At 41.8% G+C, this 21759-nt stretch overlaps 1 protein-coding gene across 12 annotated transcripts in view; it reads right to left on the bottom strand.

The window, feature by feature from the left end:
- Positions 1 to 1369: 1369 nt before the first annotated feature.
- Positions 1370 to 21759, bottom strand: part of sorbs2a (sorbin and SH3 domain containing 2a) — a 137488-nt gene continuing 117098 nt past the window's right edge. For 7 of the 12 annotated variants that reach the window (XM_030055109.1, XM_030055136.1, XM_030055163.1 and 4 more), the window contains 13 exons: positions 17762 to 17833; positions 15338 to 15394; positions 14392 to 14441; positions 13302 to 13477; positions 10919 to 12754; positions 10008 to 10087; positions 9386 to 9483; positions 8778 to 8892; positions 8511 to 8639; positions 7916 to 8110; positions 4125 to 4162; positions 3875 to 3981; positions 1370 to 3344 (listed from right to left, as the gene is read on the bottom strand). In XM_030055109.1, coding sequence (XP_029910969.1) covers positions 3283 to 3344; positions 3875 to 3981; positions 4125 to 4162; positions 7916 to 8110; positions 8511 to 8639; positions 8778 to 8892; positions 9386 to 9483; positions 10008 to 10087; positions 10919 to 12754; positions 13302 to 13477; positions 14392 to 14441; positions 15338 to 15394; positions 17762 to 17833 — 3015 coding nt within the window. In that variant the 3' untranslated portion in view covers positions 1370 to 3282. The remainder of the gene's footprint in view (positions 3345 to 3874; positions 3982 to 4124; positions 4163 to 7915; positions 8111 to 8510; positions 8640 to 8777; positions 8893 to 9385; positions 9484 to 10007; positions 10088 to 10918; positions 12755 to 13301; positions 13478 to 14391; positions 14442 to 15337; positions 15395 to 17761; positions 17834 to 21759) is intronic. The other 5 variants (XM_030055154.1, XM_030055144.1, XM_030055128.1 and 2 more) reach the window with 4 other exon arrangements.

Below are 21759 nucleotides of genomic sequence, written 5' to 3' on the forward strand. Positions count from 1 at the left end.
TTTTTTTTTTTTTTTTTTATCACAGGGGAATAAACATAATAAACATAATAAAAAAAATCACTGATCTTACTTTTAGAGTGTGTCCTTTGAAAAACGGCTACTCGGAGAAGGTATTTTAAAGTGGGCCAGGTTCATGGTTTGTTTCTACAGTTACCATGGAGCCCATTTTTCAGACGAGGTAACTCCTACACAAATAAGGGAAGTCGATGATGAAGCACTCTGACTCCAAACCTTCTCTCTCTCCCTCTCTCCACACACACACACACACACACACACACACACACACACACACACACACACACACACACACACACATATTGGTATGTCTGTCAAAGTGAACATATTTATGCATTTGTAGTCTCTCTCGTTCTCTCATTCACTTACAAAAACCTCCAAACATAAAAGCATACAAGTACACTTCATTGCCTTGTCCAGCTTTTTTTTTTTCTTTTTTCTTTCAGTTCCACCATTAGTGAACTTATGCAGGTAAAAAGTGTCAGATGTATGTGGTGAATCTGAGCTAAACCAGTAAACAAGAGTTTTTAAGTTATCATGGACAGTTTTTGTAAAATATGTCCTTTGTAATTGAATTAATTTGATATGATTAAGAGATAATCCCACACATAGCATCATTATGTATTACAATATATTTTTCAAACATCATAAACAGGGAAACCCTACAAGTTCCTTTTCAATCCACATGCTAAGAAAACTGCATTAACATCATCTACTTGATAGGAGGAAAAATGAGGGAAATATTTCATCTATCAGCTGAATTTTATTAGCAATACAGCCTCATAAAATCATCCAACAAAAGCTAATATATTGTAGAAATGCTCGGGTCCAAGAGTGTGCACTGAATTTGAGTTGTACAACATGAATGCAGTATAGGATTTTCATTTGGATTCCTTTATGTTGTCATTATATGTATAAACATAATGGGAGCCAAACGATCCTTACAAATTCCTGTGTCTTCAGTCCAAATCTGTTCCTAAAATAGTATCAAAGGCAAGATTATGTTTGAACACTGTAGAGTTTGTGATTATGTTCTGTGCACACTTTAATTTTCCTGATGTTTTGTGAGTGATGTTTGCATAAATTACATTTTTTTTGCGTCATATAAGAGGTTTGTATATACATGGCTGTTAAATAAGTGAGTTGGATGTAAGGCTGCAGTCACCAACTCCACTCAGTCTAACTTAGCAAGTGACAGCTGACTTCTGTTTGATCACATCACTGACACTTAAAACAATGGAGTCACAAATACCCAGAATCAGGCCTACATGCCTGGCTACGATAACAGCTTTTCAGAAGTAGAATTAGCACCACTGATGAAGAAAATGGGAAGAAAGAAGGAGGAAACCAAAGATGATGGTGGGTGAGAACAGGATGACTTTATAAAGCAGTGGATGTTGGCCATTTCTACAGCTGTCATACAAAAAGGCTTACAAAAACACCACAGACCCAAATAGTGCTCTCACACCAACAGAAACTGTGAGTGACAGGGAGTGATGTGAAAGAACCAATGAATGATAAAAACAATCAAAATATATATTAAGGTGCTTCAACAACTGCTTTGTTGTCAGTGTCCATCTTACGTGAGACAAGTAAAAGGCAAAAAAACAAGAAAATAAAAGAAAAAAAAGAAACTCATATTCAGTGACATGAAAAGCCGCGTTGGCAGTTGCCAATAATTCCAAATATAACAACACATAACACAGTGACACTCTACCCACTCATTCTGGCAATAGGATTAATAGGATGTCACCACAAGCTAGTGAAAAAAAAACTGCAGTCACATACAGTAACTGTATTTTTCAATGAAATGTTATTCATCCTGCATCTACCTTAAATAAATCAAAAATAAAACATGTCAACTGTCAATTAATTATAGCCTGTTAACTACTGTGTTTTTTGCCATACTTAGCACTTATCTGGAAAAGGATACTCTTGACAATAAAACCATACAGCTTCAAAAAGAATTGCTGCTGCTGAAATTTAAAAGTAGCACTTTACCTTAAGTCACTTCAATGAGAAAAACAAGTACAAAGAGTGTTGTTCCATCCATCCTAAAACTGTCTTATTACATAGTTTAATCAGCACTCATCCTCTAATAAATATAATACATAAAAGTTGATAACTTTTTTGCATACAATTTGTAGACATGATCATTATCCCTCCCAAAGCCCCAAATCAGAGCGACCTCCCTTTCACTTTTAGTTGTAAAATCTAAAAAGTGAAAAGAAAGCAAGAAAAAAAAGTATGTTTTGAAGTTTCATCAAAGTGCATCAATTGTAGTGTGAAGTGAAGGTGACAAGAAATTCAAAGCATTGGGTCCAAAATGCCGTTGTGTATGTCCACTGTATGTACTGATACTATGGATTGAAGGGACTTGTTTGGACAGCAAACGCAACAGTGTCAGTAATGTCAACAATTGTCATGGCCTTATTTGCAATCTTTGACAGAACTGCTTCATTGTAATTAGGGACACAAAGTATTCCCAATTTATTATGAAACCAGCAATACCTTGGGTAGCATATGGTGTCAGCATATCACATGTTCGTTTCCACCTAGCATAATTTTACCTGACATGTTGACATGCAACAAGTTGCACGACTGCAATGCCCATTCTACAATACAGTTAATACACTACATACATCTGCATACATTTAATAACCCATTCAAAGAATACTGTTTTCAGAATACTATCCTCACTGATTGACTTTGGGGGATACTTCTAATTGAACACTGAGAAGAAATGTAACAAGAGTTGAATTTGTGATTCTGGAAAGAAAAAAAAACAAAAACAAAACACTGTGGCCACCGTGACTGTAAACTGCGATTTAACTGAAGCTAAAGACCCACCCCGTAGTCACTGTTGTGGAAACCACAGAGTCAAACAAAGCAGGTGAAACACACAAAAAGGCAGCCTGGGAGGTGCACTGTTTGCTTCACTACCTCTGAGTGTCTGTCATGTTCATTCTGTATCCTTCCATCAGTGTCAGTGGTAACAGATCACTGACTGGAGTACAAAGCTTGGGAGCTCCATGATAGAAAAAAAAAAAAAAAAAAGAAAAAACGGAATTATATTATTGGAATAAGATGGCTAGTTACAGCTAAATGTTCTTTCTGTGTGAAGCCACACATCAACATACACACACACACACACATAACTGTGCGACAGGTCTTGGGGTGACCCTTCTCAGGATGTAGTTTCTGCTGGGGCGATCAAAGTGTCAGAGGACGGGGAGGGGCAGGGCTGCTAGGGGTCTGGAATCAACATTATAGCTGCTTCACATAGTTTCCTGGGAAGGTTCCAAACAGCTTGCTCCGTCGAGACGTCCCTGCACAAACAGAAAGACATAAAATGCAAAGGTCAGCACTGTAGCAATTAATGCTTATGCATATCCTTCAATGAGAATTTGACCTCTATGTATCAGCAATACCATAAGCCTGAGAAATTTTCCTTTTAAAAAAGTGTGACGGTAGCATTAGCTGCCACTGACACAAACACTACACTAGTTCACTGCAGTGTAGTCATTATCCAAGATCTGAGTCAAGGTTAGATTTTTGTCAAACATCTCTAGAGTTTCAAGTTTTGTAAGCAAGGAAACACTTGGAGTAAGATATTTAAAAGTCAAATGGATTCTTAGGACAATCAAGCTGTAAGTGGCCAGACATTGGGCATGCTACAAAAAGCTGGTGGGACCACAGCAACATCTAGTGGCCTAAAGTGTTAACAAAATGAATGTAATATTATACTGTAATGGGCACAAAGCCTAATCCAGTATAATATTACCATCTTTCCTGTCTTTGCTTCTGTTTCTGAGAAGTCTAACATGATGCATCATGTGGGGTGTTTTCCCCTTCTTACCAACAAACCAGCCATCATCACACTTCTCCATCACATCAACAATGTCTCCCTCCTTCAGCTCCAGCTCATCCTCATTGCGGGGCAAGTAGTTATACAGGGCCTGGAACCTGTGGAGGCAACACAGATATCACAGATAAACTGGGAGGAAATGCTGCTTCAGTATTTCAATAGAAATAACTTGTTCTGTTTATGATCACTGATTAATAACAACAACAATCTTGATTACATGACATTAATAGTTGTGACTTACGGGTCTCCCGCACCATGGGGTGCATCATGCACAAATCGCTGAATTAGACAGAAAGAGAGAGATAGAGTAAATCAAAACATGGCATTTATAGTGGTTTAACTGGCTGATGGGCAGATTCAGTCTAATATAAGTCAGTGGAGGTTCATAATGAATGAAGAATAATTTATTACACTCCCAGCAACCCAACTGAAACAAACATGAGCAGACAAAGCAAAATCAACCAACCAAGCAACTACACCCAAAACCCCATTCCTTTAGCAGAAAAACTATAACCACTCCATTTCCTATGAGGAAGAAGACAATATATTTAGGTAAAAAACTCCAGCATGCGCTGTTAGGGACCATGGGGTGACCCATCACGTGTGAGGTATGAATTAGTAAAGTCAACTCCATATCCCTTCCTGCACAGCTAGTAGGGTTAGAGCACGGGGTGACGAAGACGCGCCCCCTACCCTTCGACCTCTAACGGGTGAAAAGGACCTCCTGGACATGATGGGGCTACGAGGAGGTTTACCATCAACCACCAGATTCTGCCTTAAAGCTGGCTGAAAGAACCAGAAGCAAAACACTTGTGAGCTTTAAGAGTAACCTGGTCAGCAGCCTTCACTATGCATCAAACACCTGCACACAAGCACACACAGACCAAGGTCATGCTACAAAACCTGATCCATCAGCACGTCAATGAAATCCTTACACACTGCAGTTCACAAATATTACAACAAACTCTGCTACGTCTAGGGAGGCACAAAAAGCACATTCTCTGCTGCCCATGTATCTACACCACAGCGCATGTCAATAGATGTTAACGTATGGCATCACACACAAAACTCATGTCTGTTTTACTAATGTTAAGCCCATGGGTGGGTTTTTATTATGAAATTTATTGTGACCCTCTGAACAAAATCCACTTTATTCATTTTTAATTTTCTTCTTTTTTTAGGTATCTATCTATCTATCTATCTATCTATCTGTCTGTCTGTCTATCTATCTATCTGTCTCTCCATCTATCTCTCTATCTGTCTGTACATACACACATACGCACACATACACTCAGACACACATCTCTCTCTCTCTTTCTCTCTCTCTCTCTCTCTCTCTCTATATATATATATAATTTATTAAAAAAATTTAATTTGAAAATTAATTTGTGTGAATCACAATAAGCACTAATGTGCTTATTGTGATTCTTTAATAATAATAATAATAATATTAATAATATAATATTAATAATATTATTAACATTTCTTGTAATTTTTTCAAACTTTTTTCTCCTACTTTTCCACCCTGCCAATTTTATACTAATTTTCCTATTTTTTATTTTTTTTGTATTTTCTTGATAAATTTGGGGTCTTTTTTGTTCATTTGCTGATCCCCTTTTTGTCCATGTTTTTAAAGAAATCACATGAATTTGCTTTTGTTTCAATGGGTTAACAGACACAAAGCCACAATGTACAGAGTTAGAGAGATATTAACAGCCTCAGATGAGTTCTCATCATAATCCTCATCACCACTAACGTCAGCAGCAACACCACATCACCATCATCTCTACATTCCAGCAGGGTTTACCTTCACCTTGGGAGACCTAGGCTCTGGATGGGGTAAAGTTGGAGGAGGGGATGGAGTGGTAAGGGGAGGAGAGGAGGATAGAGGACGAGAGGGGAGAGGAAGGGGGAGAGGGGGCTCTGAATCGGGACAGGATGGGACTTGGTGAGGAAGACGTGGAGAGCTTGGGGGAAGGGAGGAGAGGTGAGAGACAGAGTCATGCGAGGCAGGCTTTGGAGAGAAGTGATGGAGGAGAGGGGCTGGCGAAAGTGGTCGAGAAGCGATCTGAGGTACCGGTGATGTTGTGAGAAGAGGAGGGGTTGGGGGAGGAGGGGAGCTCGTAGGAGAATGAGGGATGGTCGGATGATCATGCTGTTGTGAGGGGGAGAAAGAAGAAGATGGAGGAGGAGGTGAAGAGGGCAGAGGAGGTTGTGTGTCAGGTGTGGGGAGGCCAACGTGAGCAAGCCGTGGTAAAGTGGTTGGCCAGACATCAGCCTATGGAGGCAATGGCACACATCAATGCTACAGCTGAATCCAAACAACCTAAATGCTTAGAAACATATGACTAGAATGAACAGCGACTCTCTTAATTAGACATTTTAAATATATTTTGTTGGGAAAGTACAACTGCATTTCAAAATCCAAGAGATTCAGTTCACACACCATGCGCTACCTGTGGATCGAGCCTCTCATTAATATTTCTAACGTTCTCCTCTCTGTCCGCTATAACGTCCTCCTCTTCCTGAATGAACAACTCAGGATGTCCCTTCCCTGTGACAGATGGTAGTTTTTGAGACTCCATTGGTTGCTTATTCAGAATTTGTGATTGCCCTTGCCAAGTTATAGACAGCGGTTCCATTGTCACTGGCTTGTGAAATTTCACCTCGCGCTGAATGCTACTTGCTGATTCATCAGCAGGGAGTTTCATGGCTGGCTGATGTGACTCCTCTGCCTCTTGCCTGTTTTGCTGGCCTTCACTGGTTGGTGCAGTGGGAGGGACATTTGCTGGAGGCAACCTCAAAACTTTACCATCATCTATACTGGTGGGATGGTCCAGAATCATAGACAACAGCTCATCGTAGGGATCTTCTCCCTGCTGCGTAACTTTGGGGGGCTTGCTGTGTTTGTCTGCTTGCACAGTTGACTTGTGCCACTGTGAAACTTCTGCAGGTGACACCTCTGTCTTGGCCGGGCATACTGGTTGGGTTGTTTCAGTAATATTTAGCCTAGTGCCACTGTGGCAATGGGATGAAGAGTCAGGCAGAGGAGAGGTGAATGATGAAGAAAGATTGGGAGTTGGGGGTTTGGAGAAAGTTGGGATTGCTGGGGTGTGGTCTAAACCAAGTGAGGGAGTTGATCTTCCGGACACAGGTCGGGGTGGCAGGGTGAAGCCTCTTGGCAACGGCACAGCTGGGGTCGCTTTAGGCTCCTGAGCCTTTAGGAAAGGGGTGAGGTCATCAGGGAGAGGGGGAGGTGTGGGGGGTATAGGGGTGCCTGGGAGGGAGGGGTAGGCGGTGGAGACTGATGGGTCCAAAGTGAGGGAGAGCCATTCGCTGGTGACAGCTTGCAGGTTATGCATGCTCAAATTGCCGCGAGGGGAGGAGGAGCGATTGGGGGAGGAGGTTGCAAGTAGATTGTAGAAAGGCTCCATGAAGGTAAAGTGAAAAAGAAGGAAAAGAGACAGACTTACAAAACCAGGATGAAAAGGTTTGTATTTGTGTGTGTTGTGAGGGCTGAACAGAACATAACGTACAGAAGGTCTATTACCTCCCTAGTGTAAATGAACCATTTGCTCTTACAATATTCATGCAAAACTTACCTGTGTTTTCTTTTTGTTTTTTATTGAATTGCATTTTTTTCAAGATGAAGTGCATGTTTGTATGTAATTGCATGTATGTTTAAGCTTTTGATACTAGCGCTACGTGATAGATAAATTCGCATTTTAGTCTGTGGAAACACCGATCTGTCATGTCACAGATTGAAATTTGACTCTATCTGCCTGCCTAAAAAAAAAAAATAGACATTAGCATGACAGAACAGTGTGGCTGCAGCCTTAGCCGTGTATTTTGAGAATGTAAAAGAATGATTGGTATTTGTAATGTTTGCAAAAATTCTCTGTTTTAAGTTATGTCTTCAGAAATTTCTTGAGAGCTCATCTTCTCAGTCATGTTCTTTTAGAAGACCGACACAAAATACTCAAACATTATATGGGCATATTGTAAAGTATTGTTAATAGGCAATTTCACTACCTTGATGGGTGTGGAACTTGGTGTCCTGTTGCCAGGGTAACCATGGGGATCACCGTGGTGGGTGGGGCTCTTGGACGGGGAACGCTTGACAATGTCAACATAGGAAACAGGGAAGATGCCCTGTTTGTTGGTGTCTGGGATCTTCCCTTCATACCAGTTCTGATCCACCTGTCTTATCAGGATTACTCTCTCACCCTGAGGAATTGACATGCCCACACACACACACACACACACACACACACACACACACACACACACACAGATGTATATATGATATTTATATATTTTTTTAACTCTTACACACCACTGTTGATTAAAACCCAGGAGTCACAGTTTTTAAATCCCCAATAAATAAACTAACATTACCATTACTTCCTGGAAAACAGTGCATGCTCATTTTTGAACTCATGCAGCAGCAGGTGCAAATTAAAAAAAAAAAAATCAATGAATAAAATCCTCACAATTTTTTTTTTTTTTTTTTTTTTAAATAACAAACCTGCTGCTCCACCCATCCCATCAAATAAAACGGTGTCTCCTCTGCATTGTAAACATGGTGTCAGAAGCTATTCACACACACAAACATTACACAGGCTACCTTTCTGAGAGACAACTCCACGTTGGTATCAGCATTAAAGTTGTAGCGGGCCACTGCCTCTCCAATCTCTCTGACATGTGCTGGTGGAGGAGGCCGGACTGGCTGCTGCTTCTCTGTGGAGGGCATCCTCTGTGGACATTGGGCAACATTTGTTTGTTTAAGAGAGAGAGCGAGATATGAAAGAGATAGCTCAGATTAAAATACAACACAGAGACAGGAGTAGTTATACAAGTACAAAGACACAGTTTGCATCAGATACGCGCATACCTCCACATATGAGATGGGGAATATCCCCACTCGCCCGCGGTGCTCGCCCTCATACCAGTTGTTATCTATCTGCCGAATGATGTTCACCGCATCACCCTTCTTGAATGTCAGCTCCCTGTAACAGAGTCGTGTCATCATAACATCTTTGTACTGTACTACCACACAGGAGAAAGGAAGACATGAGCTGCTCAGTGGCTCGAGTCAGTTACACCATCGCTTCAACAAACAGAACTCATTTCATGGAAACAACATCAGAGATGGCAGCCAGTGAAGCATGATTTAGGATGCTCAAGCACAAGAAAATTCAGTTTTATTCATGCATTCAGTAGAAGACAAGACAAAAATGCATCTAGTACACCGAAATTTTGTGGCAAAGGAGTTTTCTTAAAAGATGAAAAGTGACTTCAGGACAAAACAAAACAAAACAAAACAAAACAAAAAAACCCCAAAAAACAAACAAACAAACAAACAAACAAAAAAAAAAACCCGACAAAGAAACAGTTAAGAACTGGAATCATATCATGGATGATGTATTCATTCACAGTTAGAAATTCATGCTTTACAAGTTTGGTTTCCTGATGTGGATGCTCTGAGTTTACTGTACTCACTTAGCTGTTTGTGCCTTAAAATCATAAATGGCTCTTGCAGGCTGTTTCTGATGGAGGAGAGAGAACAGAATAAGTTGTGTCATCTGTTTATGGGAGACCTAGGAGATGAGAGTGAGAGAAAGAAAGCAAGCACGCATTATCGGTATAACAGAGAAAGCAGCTTTACAAGTTTTGTGGGGAGATATAATTTGCTCTGAGGTAAATATAGCTAAAAAAAATCACGAGCCTCTTAAGGTTTATTCCAGTATAATAATAATTGAATACACACCACCACATGACTTACATACTGTAATTTAATTTATTAGTGTAACTTAATATGGTAAAGGGAGATGTAATTTGCTCTGAGGTAAATATAGCTAAAAAAAAATCACAAGCGTCTTAAGGTTTATTCCAGTATAATAATAATAATTGAATACACACCACCACATGACTTACATACTGTAATTTAATTTATTAGTGTAACTTAATATGGTAAAGACTATGGCGGTAATTCTGATCTGTGTGAAAGAAGGAGAGAAAAAAAGATAAGATATTCGATTTACTATTTTACAAACACACTCCCTATCTATCTTTCTCCGTGTGTGGCATAGCCAGTCTGTACTGTTTTAGTTCAAGGCTCTACCTCTCTGTCAGGGGTAGGTCTTCTGCTCTGGGGTGTGTGGCGTCCATCCATAGTGGAATAACTCCTGGAGACATCCTGGTCTGGGATTGACAGAGACAGGTGACAAAGGTCACAGGAGTTACCATGGTGACCATGATCACGGCCACATGCATGCACAAAATGCATAATTGATCTTTGGAAAAGTGTCTGATGGTATGGTGATGGCCATTCCAACAGGGAAATGAGGGACTGAAACTTAGGGAGGGGGGATATGAGTGTTTTATTTCCATTTCGTTTGGACTTTTCCCACAGTATGACACAGGAGACACATGCAATTGTACAAATAGCTAAAGCACAAAATGAAACAAGGGGAATGCATTCCAAAACTGATACGTCCTAAAACCATTTACAAACGTAACATAAAAACAAATGGCTCAAAAGAAAAAAGAAAATTATAGTGGGATAAAATGATGACTGAGTGCAAAGCAACCCATCAATAAATCCAAAGCAAAAGTTAAATGAAAACCATATAAAAAGTGCATTCACAATATACTCCAACCAGGGTAATACAAGCAGGTTCCTGTGAATGTCATGTGAACAGAAATTTGACAGCACTTTTCATAACATCACATATTAATGGATATAAAATGGCTGTTGAGGAGGGTGGAGGAATGAGCACAGACAATACTGGATGGACTAAACAAGGACACGTCCACTGCTGGTGAGTGTAAGTGGATGTAGATTTCAATTATGTAGGTGTCCAGTGTAGTTTTTCCATGTATGTATGTGTGTATGTGTGTGTGTGTGTGTGTGTGTGTGTGCGTGTGTGTGTGTGTGTGTGTGTGTGTGTAGAAAAACTATGTGTGAGAATGACTGTGTGAACTGGGAAGGGTATGTGTATATTTGATATATGATTAATGTGTTATCTCCACCTGAGTAACAGAGAGCGTTTCCATTGCCCTGCTCCCCTCCATAATCGTTATTGTTTGAGGTGTCTGAATGGTGTCCGTAACAGGCACTGATTGGTGACTGTAGCCGTGGTGACTGTATCTGTGGTGTGGAGGGGTCCCGTCTATATGAGGCATACCCCATGGGGCTCCCATCTGGGTAGAAAGACGTAGAGGAGTGACCCCCCTGCCGGCAGCCTCTCCTCCCCCGCAGAGAGGAGCTTCGTTCAGGCACATTTGGTAGCAGTTCAGCCAGTATTCTCCGTAGGATGCTATCATCTGGTACCCTAGTGCCTCTGTGGCCTCTCTCTGTTTGGATGTGCTCATATATGTCTCTCAAGGCTGTGTCTAGTGCTTCATAAATGGCCTCTTTGGACTTTGGTCTGCTACCTCGACCTCCACCAGCACTGCTCCTTCTGGAGGTAGGTGGTGAGCCCTTTTTCCTGCGGAAAGGCACTGGGCTGACCAGGAAGGCCAGCTTGGACATCGCTTGCTGGGACTGTGAGGTTTGACTTTGGGAATGACTGCTGCGGCTCTGCTGTGGTGGTCTCTGGTGCTCCTGGCGTGCCCGCTCCCTCTCATGGCGCAGCATGGTGGTGAAACGAGTATAGGAGGCTGGGCAGCGACCTTTACAGGAGCTGATTAGGTGGCGGTGTTGGTAGCCCTGGCTCTGGCCTAGACTCTGGTGAGCAGGGTGGTGGTGGTGATGGTGGTGGTGATGCCGGAGGTGGTGGTGATGGAGGGTGGAGGAGCCATACAGGCTCTCAGAGGAGGTTAGTGAGCAATGATCAAAGTCACTCTCACTACAAAACGATGAGCCTTCCACCTGGATGAAGTCACTGAGGTCTGATGCAGCAGCGTCTTGTTCACTGTCAGAATACTCTGCGTTGGCTCGGCGGCCTTGGGGAAGAATATGAGGAGCAGCAAAGGACCGCCCGTGGTGGGATTCTGGCCCAACACGAGGTTGGCCCTCCGGTGGGCTACGAGGTCGATGCAAGTGAATCATGGTGTGTGGGACTGCTCCATTGTTTCCATTGTTGTCCTCCTCTAGTAAAGACTCTATGGAGAAACGGCGTTTGGGATAACTAGGTGTGCCACCACCACCGCTGCTGGCCCGAGACGATGAGCCACCTGGTGTAGTGGTGCCCGACGGCACCTCACTGTCACCCAAATTGGGCATAGATTTGGACTTTTGAATGAGGCGCTCGTATTCAGAGATGCGGGTTGGCACCACATCCCGTGGAACCTCCACACCCCAAGAAGGTGTCCAAGGAGAGAGGCGATGTCGATGCAGGTGTGGCTGGCGCTCTAGCTCCAGGATGCGGGCGCGTACCGAGCGGATGACTTCAGATGGGATGAGCTGGGTGCGGTCAATGTGGTGCATCTTACGATAGAGCTGGAGAAAACCTGGTGAATCGTGTGCTCGTTGCCGGTGGGGGCGAGGCAAGGAGCGGGTAGAGGATGACCCAGTCTGGCCTGAAGCATTCCCATCACATACCAGTGACCCAGCACTTTCTGATCGAGTGGCATTGCGTCCACCTGACCCAGAATGGCCATCATTCAGGAGATCATCGCAACTGCGTGACTTGAGTTTTCCGGGAGAGGGTGGCACCTCCTCTGCACTGCTCCATGTCTCAGTGTCCTGGCATTTTGTCTGCCAGCTGTTCTTAAAACAGACAGACTGCTTGGAGGAGGAGCTGCCTTCTTGACTAGCATCCTCATGGCAATGGATAGGGTCAGAGGGCACAGGGGATAGATAAGGGCGTAGAAAAGGACCTGGAGAGGTCAAGCGGGGTGAGTACATGTTGCATGCGTCCCCACCTTTGAGATGTCCAACACAGAGCAGCGTGGTGAGAGAGAAGAGGGAGGAAAGCATGTTAAGCAATAATACCCAGCGGAAAGATGGGAGAGTTGAAGAGAGGGAAAAGCAGCAAGAAAGATCATTTTAAAAAAGCAGGAAGCATTTCAGTAATCAAGACAGGTTACAATTCTAAGTGTGACAGAAGATGTGATCTTTTGTGTTCAGATTTCTGGAAACAAAACAAACCAAACAAACAAACAAACAAAACAAAAAAAAAACATGACTACAACAAATCCTTGACATCAGTAATACTTGGATCAGAATACTGCCTTTAGCGCTACCAACAGAAAGTCTCAGCTTCTAGTGTATTGTTCCTTGACCTGGAAGGGTCCCTTGGCATAATACAAGAGGAGGGGCGGGGCCACTGCGATTATGTACAGTATGTACTGCGGGTCATGAGTGCTGTGCACACACGTGAGGGAGAGAGCGAGAAACAGAGATGAGGAAGAAGAGGGAGAGGAAATTCTCAGTTGAAAAGAACATGGGTTTTTTTGTGGATATGTGTACCTTTGGATCTGGAGGGTGAGGATGGTGAGGAGCGGATGACAGGTTTTTTTAGGCTGCTGGCTCTGTAGGCATCCAGCGGTTTAGGGGAGGTTGCAGCTCTGCTGTGGTCAGACTGCGCATTAGTTTGGGATCCTGATGGCTCAGACTTCCTTCTCTTCCTGTAGTCACTGGCAGCACTGTAACACAAAGAGGACACAAGAACACCAGTGGTCACAAATTGCTGTACACTGTCCACTGGTACTGCAGTAAAACTGCATTCAGTTTAAAAAATACTGCTGATGAGGAAACAGCGTCCAAGTTGTATGTCAATGACACAATCCTCAATACTACTTAGTTAACAAAAGAGCCAAATAGAAATTTATTGATAGCCATGCTTTCACATCTCATCCATCACCTTCTTAGTGGACACTGTTCAAAACAGTGGGATATTTTTATATGAAATAGCACCTTCTTTCAACCACTAAGACTTAGGGATAATGAGCAGTATATATGAGGAAAAGCTCTGTGTCACAGAGCTCTTAAATCATGAACATGTCAGCATTACTTATTCATATATCATTATTGTTTTTCCAAGCCAATGAAGCACTATGGGTGATAACTTTTATTATTCAAAATTTAGGCCCACAAAACACCATCAGCTGCTTTCTATTCAAAGCAAGTACACTCAGTGTCACTTACAAGAATTACACAGCTTATTCATCGCATCCCATTTCTGCCCTTCCCATTCACTGAGGAAAATGCAATTGAATGAGAGGGGCATTGGTGAAAGAAAGAGGGAGGAGGAGAGGAATGAGAGGGGGTATGAGATAAAGGACAGAATCAATAGGTTTTCTGGGTTAATTTATTCAGACTCAGAGGTAGTAAGATGGGGATGGAAAGTGCGCTCCGTCCAGTGACTAAAGCAAATAAACACACTAACCCTTATAAAGCACCATAAATAGCAGATACAGAGGCTATTTGCAATAGAGAAAGGGCAAGAAAGAGCAGAGGAGTTCTGCATGCCATGTCGCCTCACAACAAGATCCACTGCAGTGGAGAAAGGGAGATCAGGGGAGGGGGGGCAATGAAGAATACAAGAAGTGGAGCTTACCTCGCAGGCCTCTCGGGAGGCTTGTCAGCAGGGGCGATGTACAGGGACGTCTGAAAGAGGGCAGACAACAAAAGAGAAGAGTGAGCTCCGCATGAACAAAGACTCGAGGCAGAGCAGCTCACAATGCACAGCTCACATGCGGTTGTTGCTGTGCCACAGTCAAAACGCTCCCCCAGCGTACGGTGTGATGGATGCAGGTTCCACATAGCACACCTGAGGAGGCCTACCAGTGCACAGTGAAGATGAACCTCTATTCTGTCTCCTCACGGACTGCTCTGGATGATGGCAAAAATGGAATCAAAATCAAAGGATGAAAGAGCTGAGCTTTCAGGCTCAGAGGCCAAATGTTACCACGCAAAACCTGGCATGGATTAGCTGGAATGGGTCTTGGTGGTAACAACAAAGGATAGGATAAGCCTTACACCAGCAAATGTCCCTCTGAGGAGATGCTTAAGATCATAATGGTATCCTCTTCTAAGTCTTACCTTATGACTTTGGGGTTCTTCCTAGTTTTCATTCAAGACATATAAAATACAGTATTTATATTTTGAGGTCAAAATGAAAATATAAATAACATCCAAAGGCCAGAGATGTTAGAAACAGTGCAACAATAATTTGTATGTACAGTAGACTACAAATAAAAATTTTCATGGGATTCACTGGCTGCAAGGGTTACATGTGGTTCTGATCACAGGTCAAGCAAATGGAGGAATTACATTTCAGTGCTACTGTATAAGCAAGCAGGATCATCACAGTCAAAAGATAGTTTGTGGTAGATGGCTGACATAGTGTTGAGATGAGATCAAATGACAAAGCCACGGCTGCTACAATGTGTGCCATTTAAAGTGATCATATTTTCCATTTTACAAGTTACTGGATCCATATGATTTCAGTCAGGAAATTGTGATCAACAATGCCTCATGAATACTCATGAATATGAGATTACCTCAATGCGCTGGCGAGCGGAGATGTCTGGATTATAATCCAGTCGTTTTTTAGGAGGCTTGAGCCCCAAGCAGCAGCAGTGAGCAGGAGGAGGAGGAGAGGAGGAGGAATAGGAGGAAGGTGAAGATGAGGTGGAGGAGGAGAAGCAGTGGTGACATCATGGGGAGAAACCAAAAACAAGAAACATGTGGAGAGAGTGACACTGGTTAGAGAAACTGAGTAACGAGAGATGGACTAGTTCACAAACATCGCACATGTATTATGCATGTACATTGCACACATGTGCACCCAGACTCTATACATACTAACACGCTTTTCCTAACAAACACAATACACACACGAACACAGACACACACACACACACACACACATGCACAGACATACATACACCTCTCACACACACATCAACAACTATACAAATTCTAACACAACCTATTAATGTTTTGTTCGCCTATTCCTATGTTTATGTTAAAACAGCTTTAATGATTTAGCAAAACTGCACTACGATTGAACCATTTCAATGCTAAAATTAAACTTTTCCATAACTCACACGTCATCAGCCTTTGTATCATACACACGCACATGTGTGCACACACATGCACGCACACACACACGTGTGCCAACATACAGTATATGCACGCACTCACACACACACACATAAACACCCACACGCACACACACACACACAAACATGCAGGGTGTGAGAGCAAGCTGTGAGCAGGAAGCAGAGTGAAGCATATAGTGTTGTGTTTAGTTGAGAATGCACTGAAGCTGTGCTTTAATTCTGGTTTACTGGTGCAGATACTGTAAACTACAGTTCACTCGACTGGGAAAGGGCTCTTGTGACTTGTCACCTCAATAAATAATCAAACACCGAACATTCTGTGAGTTTCATTCCTGGTTGGACCTGTCAGTGCGTGCAGAGGAATCATCTACACTCTAAGGGCTTATTCGGTGAGGTGGAGCATTCAGAACATTACAGGTAGAAATCTTACTCCATGATCTAACATGACTCCAGAAGAGAAGAAGTCATGCCAGCGCCACATGTAACATTTCCACCTGAACATTGTGAATAAGCCCTACTAGTCAGCACCTGATGTCATACTCTGGCATGGGCAGAGGCATGGCCTCAAGACACTTGGTAAATCAATCATGTTGGGCAATTTGATTCAAGATTGTGGCTAGAGGCAATCCCTGCCCCAAGCCCCAAGCCACTGGCATGCTGTTGCAACGTAAAACCAGCAGAGGGCACTAAAACCTTTAGTGAGCTTGAGAACTTAAAGGGGAATGCCACCCATTTGAGAAAAAAAAAAAAAAAAATTCACAGTATTCTGGTGCCCAGGAGAGTTCAGTGACTAATCGTATATACACCAGTCCTTCCTAAAACTATAAACTGTATTACTAATCCTTGAATTTGTGGTGTCACTAGGATATTCAATGTCTGTGTAGCATTGCTGCATAACCACAGAATGGGGCACTGACTTTGTTGACCCATAAGAGTTTTAAATTCTACTTCATAGCTGTTAGTAATGCTAGAATATAAGCTTCATTTTGGTGTAGTAGCTTGACTTGGCAGTGCCACATTCAATGTCCATGGAGCAGCTCCTGATTTCATATCTCAGTGATATCACAAATTCAAGGGTTTTCTGATTTCCAGCTTTGGAAAATAGTGATACAACATCACAAACACTGACAGCACTGTCCTGGGGCACAGAAATAACATGAATTCTTGACCAATGTGACCAAAATGGAGGATAAACACAAGCACTAGCACAAATGAATGAATAGGTAAAGAAGGATAGAAGGAAGTAAATAAATAAACACTAGAGTGTGCAAGAAATGCTGGTGAAATTGCACAGATTCACAATGATAATAGCATGAAAAACAAAAGGAGAATGTTTATCAAATCATTATCTATCATTATGAAAGTAATCATCTATTGCATGTGTGTGTATATATATATATATATATATATATATATATATATATATGTGTGTATCAATTCATGTTCTGTGCAGTTCCTCCAGCTTCCAAGATGTATCACCCAAAGTGCTTGGTGCACACTGCCTTTTGGCATATTTTCCAAACACCTTCAGCTCATGAAGGAGAGACAAGCTGATTTTAGGAGATGAAAGCAGTGATGAACCAGCTGAAGTAAAGTGTCCCAGGTTTGCTTTCTTTTCAGCAGTGTATGAACATTTAATGCCTGCTAGCCACTAGACCAAACAACCCAGCTACGCAGAGACATCACACAACCTATCACAAGGGTGGGGGGGAGGTCACAGCACCCAGTACCACATGCCCAAACAACTAGCCCCACCCTGTCTACTGGTGCAGACACAAAAAAAGTCATGGGTCGGGGAGAGAAAGGGGTGTATGCCTATGGCAGGGTTGTGGTTGAGGGAGTAGCTAGGCCCTGACTTACCGGCCGCCCAAACTCCAGCTCGGAAAAGAACTTATACCAAGGCTCGTTCTCTAAATCTATGTCATCATAGGTCTAGGACAGCATGACAGCAACAGAGAGAGGGAGTAGAAAAAAGACAGAAGGGAATGGAGAAAGAAGTCACACACAAAGAGAAATATGGACCTCATGGTTAGGATTGGTCAAGGGACGCACAGGGAGATGGACAAAGAATGAACCAGGATGGAAAGTTATACACTGTGGAACAGGAACAAAGGCACTTTTGCAAACATTTACTGATGAAAAATCTTATTATTAATGTCATAATTCCGCCTTTTTATTTTTATTGGAAATGTGAAAATATTTATAAAAGTTGAGGTAACTGAAACAGATTTCAAATCAGGCAGAGTGCAAATAGTGCATATATTATCATTAAGTAACTTGCATATACCAATCTGTATAGACTAAAGTTCAGTGTAGATGAGGTACAGCCACTGGGGTTGCAATTTCCCTCCACTGGGGAGAGATGAATTTATCTATTTTAACTTCTTAACCCTAATTCATAAAACTCAGTGGCAACAGCATTGCTGCACACCATGTCTGCAACCTGGTTATTTGATATTCATTAATTTTATACTCATTAAAATTTAACAGGGTTGCAATTCCCATGGTGGAATCAAATTACTGCCGCCTTACTCTCAGCCAGAGTCCAGGTGGCAGCCAATGAAATTCACCATGTTACTTGAGCGTTACATATTTAACACCTAACCATATTATCCACACCTCTGTGCAGGTTCAGTGGATTGCATACTAAATATGTCAGAACAGTAGAGAAAGCCAATTTTCCCCAAAACAGAGCAAGTTTAACAGAAGAGTTGCAAATCGTGGCAAATACTACAAAATAAAGACACTGTTTGGAAAATAAATGGGAGATTATTCTGTATTTGTGGCTTCCACGCTTATATACACTACTCACAAAAAGTTAGGGATATTCGGCTTTCGGGTGAAATTTCAGGATGAACCTAAAATGCATTATAACCTTTACAGGTGAACTTAATGTGACCTTCTGTAAACTTTTGAATGCACATGTCCAACTGTTCAATGTTTCAGTACTTTTTGCACAAGTTGCTGTTCTCTAACAAGGAGTTTAACGGCAAAATTCACATCAGGTGTTTGATCCATGAATCAACCAATAAATTTCCTGGTTCAATTAGAATTGGCATTTAAACAGTCCTCCTCATCATGCTGTTCACATCTTGACATCATGAGACCAAGACGACACGTCAGTACAGAACTGCCCTACACTTTGTGAATGGTACAGTGACAAGCCCATGCTACCTGAATAACATCATTAATCCAGTCATTGTGCCCCTGCATGAACAACACAGGCCTAATTTCATCTTCATGGATGACAATGCTCCAGCTCATCGAGGTCGTATCATTAGGGAATGGCTGCTGGAGACTGGGGTACCTCAAATGGAGTGGCCTGCATGAATCCCATAGAAAACCTATGGGATCAGCTGAGTCACCGTGTAGAGGCTCAGAGCTCTGTACCCCAGAACCTCAATGTCCTGAGGGCCGCCCTTCAAGAAGAGTGGGGTGCCATGCCTCAGCAGACAATAACTTGACTTGTGAACAGCATGAGACGTCGTTGTCAAGCTGTAATTGATGCTCAAGGGCACATGACAAGTTATTGACACTGGCATTTTTTGTTGTGGTATATCCACCACTGTTGTTGGCTTTTGTTTCAAGCAATTGTTTGAGATGAGGAAATCACCAGTGTATGCTTCTATTTAAATGCCAAACTTTCATGATATAATATCACTGTAGTGTGAACTTTTTACATTTTCCATAAATTTCACCCAAAAGCCAAATATCCCTAACTTTTTGTGAGTAGTGTATATATATATATATGAAATTTTTTGTCTTGATCTTTGTGTTTCATACTTATGATATAAGCCAGATACCAAATTTGGACTCACTTAGGCAAAAAGAACAGCAAATGACACACTTTGCCACACCTAACACCAACGGTAAGATGTAAAGTGTCTCATAATGGTACATGATGTAACACTGCAGAGTGTTAATTGAGGTGCGGATGTTTACACTCAGCTGACAAAAAACACATAATAATCACGTAATCTATCAGTGAGCTGGACTGATGATGTGAGGAGTCCATCATTGAAATAATGTGCTTATTCCAGTTTATGTCAGCTGAGTCTAAAGGATCAAATCAATAGACTCCTGGCACTTTTGCATAGCACCTTAAATTTTAAAAGTCAAGCCAATATCATCAGGCCAATATTGACTGACTAGAGCTGGTAGTTTTTTTTTGTTTTGTTTGTTTTTTGCACTGTGGTGTGCTATTATAAATTACTCATGAAAATCAAAGATGATAAAAGGAGAGGGTGTATCATATATATGCAGACTCTATATACTCAGTGGCCACTCTATTAGGTACAGCTGGATTTTTTCTCCATGCTCTATGGCTGCATCGCCTCCCTGATGCTACATCACACTTATATTGAGGAAAATATTCAAACCAGTCATGCCATTGTTTTATGGCTGCATTATAACATCAAAAAGAAAATATTTAGATGTCTTGTGCATCATTTAATACACATTTACCTGTAATTCAGCAGGACATATTCATGTCATTTAAAACCTTGGGATCTCCACCAGAATTTAAACTAAGCTTCTGTGGGTTTGAACAAAGCAGTGTGCATTAATTTGTTACCAGGAAGTCCCTTGAGACTAATATCTTTTTTCCAAGGGAGACCTGGCCCAGTAGTTCACCAGCTACAGTTTAAATAGAATAAAACACAACAGACAGGGCACACAAACACCAAACACATACAAGAAAGATGAACCCACTGATGGGATCAGCAGTGCTGAAGAGACTAACCCTGCCACATTAACCTCTCTGTGGGGATAATCCTCACCAACACAGCAGACCCCTTGTCGCATACTGTACTGTACCGTCACAAATGTTTCTTTCAGAGCTCTGTCTATAGCACTGAGCTGTATCTTTTACATTTGAGGACTGCGTGATAACAACAGTATATCACCACAATGTAATAGTAATGACTGGCTGAAAAAATGAACAAATGCTTAGCAGGTATGGCATGCACTCCAAGGATACACACATTTCCTATTCCTAAGCACATTGTAAAAGGTTGTCTATACTGTATCATATGTGTATACTGTACCATATGGTGTAGTACTGTATATCATCAAACTCTTCCTGCACAGCACAATGAGCAGAATTTTCACATAAATCAAACCAATCTACAATAAACTGTGCCAGCAAGGATGCAAATATTTACATGTAACTAAATCAGACCACTTAGCCATGGCAACAATACTGGATACCACTGCTGGCTAGTTAATCATCAACACTTTTCTGCTGTATGTTGAAACTGTAAGAAGTACATCTTTCTCCATCCTTTCCCTCCTACTGACTTCAGTGCTAAAACTCCTCTGTTATAGCTGAGGGGTTTATTCCCTGGTCATTTTCAAAGAACTGCACTGTCAACTTTAGCTGTACAGCTGAGGCAGTGATTTACTACTCTGCCTGGTAGATGACCTGTCTCTAACCCAATGGAGTCTGCAAGCTGGTTGACATAGCCAGGGTATCTTTGTAGGTGTTGTGGTATTACTATAAATCTGACTTGCAAAAGAGACAATTCACCTTGGAGACAGATGAGTCATACTGTAAAAATAAAGGGGGGCCAGCACAGACTGCAGGACAGGTTGCAGATTGCTTATCTTGCCTATGTAGGCACATACACAGAATAAATAAGACAGAGAGAAAGCTCTGTGACAGTTTTTTGTGTACTGGATGGTAACTCTCCAAATTTACCAGACATACAGTATTTTACCACCCAGCCTGAGTTTTTGCCACTTATTACTTTGGAGAGTGGAGATTTACTTAGGAGCAAAGAGAGACTAAATTAACCAGTATATGTTTACAGGCTTTCTCTACAGCTTTTTCCTTCTGCTGCCTCTGTCTCTACCAGGGT

The sequence above is a fragment of the Myripristis murdjan genome, chromosome 1, assembly GCF_902150065.1.
Source record: "Myripristis murdjan chromosome 1, fMyrMur1.1, whole genome shotgun sequence".
Classification (NCBI taxonomy): Eukaryota; Metazoa; Chordata; class Actinopteri; order Holocentriformes; family Holocentridae; genus Myripristis; species Myripristis murdjan.